This window comes from Pseudorca crassidens, chromosome X (assembly GCF_039906515.1).
Source record: "Pseudorca crassidens isolate mPseCra1 chromosome X, mPseCra1.hap1, whole genome shotgun sequence".
Classification (NCBI taxonomy): Eukaryota; Metazoa; Chordata; class Mammalia; order Artiodactyla; family Delphinidae; genus Pseudorca; species Pseudorca crassidens.
This window is the reverse complement of record NC_090317.1, coordinates 128,820,172-128,830,462: the sequence shown is the minus strand read 5'-3', so window position 1 is coordinate 128,830,462 and position 10,291 is coordinate 128,820,172. Positions and strand designations below refer to the sequence as shown.

Sequence of the window (10,291 nt, the reverse complement as noted above, 5' to 3'; positions counted from 1 at the left end):
TGGAGTCTGCCTGCAGCTGGTAGTCCATTTAACAGCTCTTAAAAAGAAAGAAAATATTTTGCTTTTCACATTCACAAGACAGAGGAGGTAAAGCACTGGGAAGATAAACTCCATCCAGGTGGCCTCCCAGTTGGTAAGCTGACCGAGAAGAAGAAAGCACTAAGGGGAGATTGATGAGCTGCTGGCCGCTTCCCACTAAGTAGTTGTGTGATATGAATCTTCCTCCCGCCACGAGAGTCCCATGCGGAATAAAGGCTTAAATGTAGGAGAAATAGAGGAGAAGGCGTTGAGATGATCAACTAGCACATTGGCGAGTCCTACGGGTGTTGCATTTCCCTCACTCTAGTCGGTTTTAAGTTTATCTCAAGGAAGCGTACTTCTCGGAATAAATGTGAACACTCATTAGAAAACCGTCTCCCTTCCACGTGCGCTGTGAACACATGAAGCCAAGTTTCTCGTGGTACCCGGTTACGCCTACAGAGCCCATCCCGTCTTCCGCCCACACGCAGGGCACGTCCACCTTGCGTTACGTGATTTCGGCGCTCGGGTTGTTCTGACCGCGGCACAGCAAGCTCAGTTTCTCTCTGTAGGCGAAGGAGACACCGCCTCAAGGGGAAAGCAATGCCTATGAAGCACTAACCTGGGCTACCGTCTGCCAATGCGTGGAGTCGTCTTCACTGGGATGGATTCCATAATTCCATCTTCTCTGTACCACGTAGATCACAGGCTCAATTGAAATGTTGAATTTTGAGGACCACTTAATCTCCAGCTGCCCGGACTGCAGTTCTGTGAATCGTAACTCCTTCCTGGGCTTCAGGGGGACACCTGAAACAGAACCGCGCCAGTTAAAACAGCCCGTGTGTGACTCGGAGCGCGGCGAAAGTTGAGAAAGAAAATCTACGGAAGAGACAAATCTCATCTCGTGACAACGGATCCTCTATTTCCTTTCTTAAAAGCAGCTCCTCCCTATCAGGGGTTCACATTTGAAATCTCCTGACACGAAGTTCAGTTTCGCTCTCCCAGTTTTTTAGAGGGTCTAAACGGAGTCCTGATTCTGAAAAAGGTCACCTCTAGAGCAATGCCTTTATGCGTGTTCTTCCAAGTAAATCCTATTACCAAGCTGCACCACTGGAGGCTAACCCGGAATCCACACGGGGCGACAGTCAGGAGGAGGCTTGAGCCCTCTTTCCCACGTAACACGCTCCGTCTCTGCCGACAGATCCCAGGGTCCCTAAAGCACGGTTCTCAAGTTTGCTCTCCTCTCTATCTGAGCGAGTTTTCCTCTTAAGGAAAACATCATAAAGCCCAATCGTCTCACGTGGTCCAATCTTACAAGAATGGTTTCCGAAGCATGAGTCTTGTGGATTCCCCAACTGACTGCTGGACCTCTGCCCTACTGACTTACCGTCTAAAATTGGAAAAAGGTGAATTGCTAATGTTTGGTTTGGGCATGAGTGAGTGCCTGGCTTCAGAAGTCCCTCGCAGGTGCCTCACTGGGAAGTAGTTCATCATTTTGATCCCTTTTCCCCCTACAGTGCATGCAAGTTGCCTGGTAACTGAAAGATTTAAGAACCACGGTTCGAAATAGCAGCCGTCATGGAAAGGGAGTTTTAAAACCAATTTATAATACTAACAGGACATATGAAACTAACTGAATTAGGTCGAGTCTATGGCATCACGATGTTCAATGCCATCCAAACCCAGAACACCAGCTGCATTAAAATCATTCTCTGCTGAGAACGAGTATTTGCCTAAAGCACTGACAGCTGAGCATTGGAAATGGTTAGCTCAGAACGCTGCATTCATTTTTCCGTTTCTTGAGTTTAAACTGAGAAAACTAGAAAATGCGCAAATACAAAACATAAGCTCTGATGCATGTTAGTGATGCGGCTGAATTCAACTCATTTCATTCTGATCTTGATCCAAGACAAATCTTGTGCTGGGAACTTTTAAAGGCATTGAACACTGAGGTGGACAGAGGTGGATAATTTTAAAATGGCATATGTATATCTGCTCAAAAGCTCACTGACTCTTAAAAACTATTTTCTAGGACTTCCCTGGTGGTGCAGAGGTTAAGAATCCGCCTGCCAATGCAGGGGACATGGGTTCGAGCCCTGGTCCGGGAAGATCCCACATGCCACAGAGCAACTAAGCCCGTGCGCCACAACTACTGAGCCTGCGCTCTAGAGCCCGCGAGCCACAACTACTGAGCCCACGAGCCACAACTACTGAAGCCTGCACGCCTAGAGCCCGTGCTCCACAACAAGAGAAGCCAGTGCAATGAGAAGCTTGCGCACCGCAACGAAGAGTAGCCCCCGCTCGCCGCAACTAGAGAAAGCCCGCGTGCAGCGACGAAGACCCAATTCAGCCAAAAATAAATAAAATAAAAATAAAATAAATAAAATTTTAAAAAACCCAAAAAACTATTTTCTAAACAACCACAGTCACCGCCCCTATTGCATTCTCCATGTTGATGTGCCAGCGGGTTGTATCTGTACGTTGCCCTTCACTTTACCATAAAGTTGTCTCATGTGATCCTTGCTGTGACCTCATCAACTGGGTGAAGGGTGAAGTAGCTATATTCTGAGCCCCAGGGAATTGAGTCTGAGGAAGATTAAATAAATCGCCTGGAGCCATGACCCATCTCCGGTTTCTCCCTGAATTTTCTGCCACATTTTGGATTAGGAAAAGCCACTTAGAAAGGTAGAGAAACAAAGGCGTTTCCGTAGCTCTGCAAGTCCCCTGGACATTCTGATTCTAACGTCCTTGAAGTTCCTGGTTGCTGTGGGACTCTTCCGTCCTAGTCTTTGCTCCTGCTGTGCCCCCGCAAGAGCCTTTTTCAAGCTCATCTCAGAAACTTCCCGGTGCATAACGTTACACTGACGCTTCCATGCCCAGAATGCTTCTGCAGAGCGAGTGATTCTCACATCTACCCCCAGTCCCTCTCTGGGCTGCAGGACCTCATCCACCTGCAGAAGTCCCCTCTCAAATGCCTGTCCCCAGATACGCCCCTCCTCCTGAGACGTAGGTCTTCCTGACATCTCTAGGCTGTTGGACATCGAAGGGTTCCCAGAACCTTCTGTCTTGTGCTTGCACCTACCAACATCCTCTGGTTTTACTGCAGAGTATAACTTCAGGAACCCCTCAGTCATCCTGTCTCCATGGTGACCACCTGTTTTAGGCACTTTCCTCTCCTGTCTGGACCGTCACCATAGCCTCTAACCCATCTCCCTGCAAGCCAATCTCTTTTCTCTAATTCCCTCTTCACCGTATTTGTGGTTATTTTCTTCAAGTGGAGGAGAGAGGCTCTCCTTCTCCTTCTCAGAATGTTCAAGCGCATCTGTTTGCTACAGAAGGGAGGGAAACGGCTCTGCATCTCCCTCGAGGCATCCACCTTCACCACCACCTACCAGTTATCTTTCAGTTGATCTCGTGGTACATTGTACGTGTCTGTCGCACACCTGCCTTTACACCCACAAACACACTGCCAGGCACTCCCTACTACCACGGCCTGTTCGTGGTGTCTTCTTCACTCTGAAATCTCTTTCCTTCTATTTTCGGACCACAGACCCTGGAATACTTCCAGGCTCAGTCCAAATGCCACCCTTCGGAGCCACTTTCCCTAAGGCTCCCAATTGGAAAGAAAGGCTCCATTCTTCTGCTAGCTCTTCAGCATTTAACCTGTCACTGTCGAAATGCAGTTAACTGCCTCCCTCCACAGCCAGCTTGTGTAATGATGTCTGCCTTCGCCACAAAGCTAAAACCCCAGAGGTCAAGAACCACATCTCCTCAATTTCCACGTCACCATGTCCTCGTAGAGGGCGCTCTGCAAGAACGAATGGCCCGGAACTGTTCGTTGAAGAAACAGCCCAACCCGCTCTTATTCTTCTCTCAAGAATACACCTGGGGACGTAAGAGGACTCGGAACATTTACACACGTCTCTGGGACAACGGTAAACCCCTCTCTGCTTGAGAGTCACGGAGGGGAAGGAGAAGACTTATCGCAGGCGTTCGGTGCCACCTTCTCTGGCGTGTGTATCCTTTCAAGGAGCTCACATCTCCTCTTCTGTCAAGGTCCTATGGCTCAAACATTCCTTTACTTACTATTTAAAGAGACGATGGCTGGCTAGTTCCTGAACCTCACAGAGCACTTTCTCTGAGAGCACTTTCTTGGCTCTCCATGTATAATCCTCTAGCGTAAACGCAGCTACAGTAAATCCTCGAGTCGCTGAAGCACCCTGAACTCGTCGGCAGCAGAGCTGCCGCTGCTGAGTTGCATCTGCACCCCCGTGCTCTGAGGCTTCAGTCTTGAATATCATTCAACTACCAGGAGCCTTCATGGCGCACGATGACTGTCAGGGCACTGTCAGTTCAAATTCCTTCATCTGAGAATCTCTTTAATTATGATGTGCAATGGTCTTGCAATTTGCATTTTAAGAAACGGTCCATCTGGTTTGCATTAGGGTCAGCTGGCTCCCCTGATTGGGAGTCACTGCATAATTGTGTGCAGATGGGGCTCAGGCCTGGACCCTCAGCCCTCACGTCAGTCCTTTCATAGTCCTTGCGAGCTCACCCAGCATCCCGGCTGCATAACCAGATGCAGAGGATGGATCTGTCCTCAGTGTGGTTTTTATTATGTAAATGACTCGGATCTTTCTTTTTTAGTATTTTTGAACGTATTAGTCATCTGAAATCTAAACTATTCTGTTAAAAACTTCAAAAATGCTATCATATAACATCCCACAATATATGACAATACCGGTGCATTTTTTTTTCTTCAAAACATAACAAGTATTTTGGTGAAATCAAAGGAACAGAAACCCAGTGCTTCAAAAAATGTTGAAACTATGCTGACAGAAAACTCAATAAAGACAGACCATCAGCAGTTGCAAATCATCACAAGATCTGACTGTTCATATAAATATACCTGTCACAAGTCTAGGTACGAAAATGCAGCAAGATATTGTGTTCCGGGCTTTCCTGGTGGCACGGTGATTAAGAATCCGACTGCCAATGCAAGGGACACGGGTGCAAGCCCTGGTCCGGGAACATCCCACATGCCGCGGAGCAGCTAAGCCCGTGAGCCGCGACTACTGAAGTCCAAGCACCACAACCACTGAAGCCCGCATGCCTAGAGCCTGTGCTCCGCAACGAGAAGCCACCGCAATGAGAAGCCCATGCACTGCAACGAAGAGTAGCCCCCACTCGCCACAACTAGAGAAAGCCCACGCACAGCAACAAAGGCCCAACGCAGCCAAAAATAAATTAAATTAAATTAAATTAAAATTAAAAAGATATTGTGGGGCTGCTTTCCTGGGGGCGCAGTGGTTAAGAATCCACCTGCCAATGCAGGGGACATGGGTTCGAGCCCTGGTCTAGGAAGATCCCACATGCCGCGGAGCAACTAAGCCCGTGCGCCACAACTACTGAGTCTGTGCTCCAGAGCCTGTGAGCCACAACTACTGAGCCCGCTTGCCACAACTACTGAAGCCCGCACGCACTGGAGCCCGTGCTCCGCAACAAGAGAAGCCACCGCAATGAGAAGCCCGTGCACCGCAACGAAGACTAGCCCCTGCTCGCCACAACTAGAGAAAGCCCGCGCACAGCAATAAAGACCCAACGCAGCCAAAAATAAATAAAATAAATTTTTTTAAAAAAAGATATTGTGTTCCAGGGATAATATCTCTCCTAAGGACAACTGTACGCAAGGAATTTGTGCTTACATCACATTAAGGCACTCAGTCACTATATTCAAAGTGTGAAAAGTTAATTTGTGAAAAGCGGCCCATCTCCAAAATCCTGAGGTTGATGTATTTCAAATACTAAGAGATTCATGGAAATAGTAAGTCAACTCCATCATCACATCAGATCTTTCTGGGAAGAAGCAAACTGATATAGGATTAATTCCTGGTTAGCACCTGGTAAAGAAAAATGATTGCTGTCTCACGGCCACCTGCCTAACTGAAGGCCACAAACTACTCTGAACGTTTACATTTGGAAAAGAAGTTCAGCTCCTCTCTTTCCCTCCCCAAACCAAATGTCCCAGTTGGGAGTGAGGAGAGGCAGTAAGATACTAAAGCATCGCCTCTAGACAGAGGACAGTCCAACTAGGCTGTGAACCAGACCTAAAATAGGGGAGGATCAAAGGAAAGCCAGTGCCCCAACGAACCGGAGCTTGTGTTTCACCCATAGAAGACCAGCTTGGGAATTTCCCACAGTCTCACGAAGGTGTGCGTGTCAGAGACTAGCACCTTCGGGCCTGGTTTACCCACGGTAACATGGTCAAGTCTTCCAGGGGGCTGCTTCTAATAGTTTTACTTGAAGGGTGAAGGAAAAGCTCTCTTTTGTTTTCCTTTGTTTCAAACCCTAACACCAGTCTGTAAAGTTAACTCAGGCATCAGGCAAGGACACTTCTCACAGCATAATCCAAATTAGATGCACAAATGTAACACGGGACATTCTGTTATCATTTTTTCAAAACACACAGTGTTTTGAAAAACTCAAGTTTCCAGCATATATAAAGCCTCCTAAGGTACGAAATCAGCCTACACCCCATCTTCCTTTCTACAAAAGTGGACCAGACAGAAAGGATATATGTGTTTCCATGTATTTAAAAAATTTTTCATTAACTCAATAAGCGATAAAAGGAAAAACAGGACAGCGGATGGCACACAGCAATTTATGGCAAAAGTTAAGGAAGTGATTGGTCCACTTCAGTGAGTGTGTGCGTATGACCACCTTGACGAGGAACTGCCGGGCCGGGTGGAGGTTGGTGTCCTTTGATTTTGCACTCCGGTGCTCACCCAGTACAGGTCGTAAGCAACGTCAGGCACTGCCCATAACTCCTAACACATAGTCAGTAATTACTAACTGAGCTGAAATGTGTCAGTACTTGGAGATCCAGGTGACATCAGTCCCTTTTAAACTCAAAATGGGGAAGACATTAAGAAAATGCCCTCTGGGATTTCCTATGAGAGGACACTTCAACAAGTAAATAATGAATGAATGAAACGGACGTGAGGAACTTACAGGTTTGCCCAACAGAATTTGGTTCTTCACGAGGTATACTTTGTATCTAATTTAAATATTACAACTCCACAAACTAGTTGGAAATAAAGTTCAAAGAAAAAAAGCTCCATGTTATTTATGAGCCTAAAAACTACTGACAAATCACTGGTTGTATTAGATTTAATCTATTTGATCTTGATCTGTCTTTTACTTGAGCTATAATATAATAATACAGGGGTGCCCAAAGAGGGCTTGAAGTTTAGGGTCCTATTACAGTAGCTGGAGAGAGTCAAAATAAAAATGACAGGAGAGCTGGCCCAGGTGGGAACAGGCATTAGATGCATCGCTGCTGCCAACCCCTGGATCCCCTCGGAGGCGGCGTGCGACCTCAGCCTCAGCACTTGTGAACTGACAGCGGGACTGGTCCAGCTCAACCAGCGGTGGAGCTCCCCCTTCCTAAGGAAAACGCCTGCACAGACCTGGCACGAGCAGAGACAGGCAGGCAAGCTCGTTTCCTACCGGCTGTTTTGGGGCAGTAAGGGTGCACTTATGAAGGTGAGAAGGACAGTGACAGCTGGGCCTCCAAAGGTTGTCAGGCTGATTTGCATGCATGTCGACGGCCGGATACATGTTTTTCTCCTCACAAAGCCAAGCGCTGGGTCAGGAAGGACCCTTTCTCAGAGAGGCTGGGACCACCAGCACCAGAAGCCTCTTTTTTTCTTTTTTGCGGTACGCGGGCCTCTCACTGTTGTGGCCTCTCCCGTTGCGGAGCACAGGCTCCGGACGCGCAGGCTCAGCGGCCATGGCTCATGGGCCCAGCCACTCCGCGGCATGTGGGATCTTCCCGGTCGCGTCCCCTGCATCGGCAGGCGGACTCTCAACCACTGCGCCACCAGGGAAGCCCAGAACCCTCTTTTGATGACTGTCAGATGCTCCCAGGACATGGAAGCCAGCCTTCATTCAGAGAGCAAGGAAAAAATCTCTATGTAGTGTGTGTGTATATATATATATATATTTTTTTCAAAATAATACTATTTTATCCTTGTGCTCATTATGCAAAAGTCACTGTCAGGTCAACAGAGTCTTTTTATTCTATATGCGGTTAGCCCTCCATGAATTGCCTCTGTCCACAAACACCCAGGTCAAGTCTTACTTGTAGTAGAAAGGCGACTTCGGCACTTGAGAAAAGCCCACCGTATTACGTTTAAATTGCAGCTATCTTTTAATCATTAATCATTTATGCTGGCCCTTTATAGACTATTTCCCTTATTCTCGGTGAACCAGGCATACTTGAAATTCACACTGACTCTTCACTGCTTTCACGTGAAAAGCACATTTTAATTTATATTGAGTCCTTCAACCGCCTCACTTTTAAAACAAAAAGGGTTTTACAAATGGGTTTTCAACAATCACTCTAAAAGCATCCTATTTTTATGGTAAATGCTGATAAATAGCAAATGTTCTATAATAGAACAGGTTTCATAATAGTAGACTTTTAAAAAATTAAATGGTGTTAGATTGGGCAGAAGTGATTTTATGTAGTTTATAACAAAAGGCATGGAAACAATAAAACTTTAAATCCATTAAGGAAACGTCAGTCTCTTAAGAAAGGGAAAGCAGCAATTATTTTGAATCTGAGACAGTATTTGTGCCAGGTTTCCAAGGATCTTAGGGGAAAAAAAAATGGAAAACTGCATGGATTCCACAGATTTCGGGTAAGAGTATTTCCGAGTGGCAGCTGGAGGAAGATGGCGCAGGTATGTGTCTTCTGGGAGACCTGAATTGTGATAAGCCTAAGAACGGACTTCTGAAAATAGTCAACAAGCCCATAATGCAGAACCGGCATTGCAACAACATACACTTGATGCGTGAGAGGGAAAGTGCGAGAGAGCAAGAGAGATCTCTTTCTACTTATAATGAATAATGCCTAGTGACCGATTCTCTTTTTCTCTTCAAATGAGACCCAAAAAAGTAACGAACTGTTATGTCTCCCATAGTATGCTTTCTGGCATGCCAAACTATACATGATACAACAGCATGGGTTTAACATACAAGAACCTTGTCACACTCACAGAAAGAGGCATGCAACAGCAGAAAGGAGTTAAGTGCTCTAGCAGCTGCCTGTGGATGTAAACCGTTACATCGGCTAAATTGTTTGGTAACTTGCATCCCTATCTTTTGGAAGAGGGCAATTCCTCCATCTGGGAACTGAAGATACCAATCAAAATATTGAAAGTTCCCTGCAAGCACACTTCTGTTCTTGGATCGTGCCAACAGAAACCCACAACACTCATGCGTCTATTATGCGTTTTTCAGCTGGGCCCCATCGCCAGCCTGTTTTCCAAGGATGTGAATACGGTTACTCCAAGGTAGCGAGCGGAGCTCTGTTCATTTACTCATGTTGGAGAAAAACACACAAAAAGTTCCTGAGTTGATGGTGGCCTTCCTACATGTTAACTTCTGAACGAACTCATATGATATAGCTATTATTTTGTAATAAGTTTAAATGGAGTGTAATCTATAAAAATACGGAGCCACGATATTGTACACCTGAAACTAATACTGTAAGTCAACCATACTTCAATAAAAAAATACGAAGAATTCCCATGAAGGATTTACTCCACCCCAATAGGAGTTCACTGGGGCTGATTTCTATGGTCCAGTAAGTATTTTCAGATGTTTGTATGTGGCACAAGGTACATTTCCTTACAGTTCTCGCTTTCCTTCCAAGTCACATCTTTGACATCTTTCCTCACACGCACACAACCCCCCCGTGACCCTGGAGGTCCCCTCGCCTACTCCGCTCTGCTCCTTACCTTTGTACAGAGTCTTGGGCACCTGGCAGGTGTGTCCACATCCATTGGAACAACACTTCTTAACCCCAGAGCATTCACTGTCCACTTCACAGCTTTCGACACAGGCGGCGGCAAAGCCACTGGCCTTCTCGGGAGCTGGGCAATCCCCCTGCTTTACCGACAGGATGTACTTGAGGAACTCACAGCTGGTCAGGCATTCATAGTTCTTCTTGGGGAACAGAGGCTGGGAGAGAATAGAAAAAAAAATTCTCCCATTAAAGACACATGGAGTCTGATTTCCAAGGCGTCAGAAAGGCAGGTCAAAATTCTTACTCCATCAAAGTCTCCCCTGAATTGTTCACAAAGTAAATGTACTTGCTTTCTTTCCCCCTAAAGAAGTGATCTTTTATGCTAATTTTTTAAAGGACTACGACCCATGACTTAGAACTTTATTTTACATGCAACAGATACACGTCAATTACACATAC

The 10,291-nt window shown here is 46.2% G+C and overlaps 1 protein-coding gene across 1 annotated transcript in view; it reads right to left on the bottom strand.

Moving 5' to 3' along the window:
- LOC137216944 (anosmin-1-like) overlaps nucleotides 1-10,291 on the bottom strand; it is a 190,082-nt gene that overhangs the window by 45,579 nt on the left and 134,212 nt on the right. The window contains exons 4-5 of the mRNA XM_067723069.1: nucleotides 9,825-10,047; nucleotides 641-825 (exon numbers count right to left, since the gene is read on the bottom strand). Coding sequence (XP_067579170.1) covers nucleotides 641-825; nucleotides 9,825-10,047 — 408 coding nt within the window. The remainder of the gene's footprint in view (nucleotides 1-640; nucleotides 826-9,824; nucleotides 10,048-10,291) is intronic.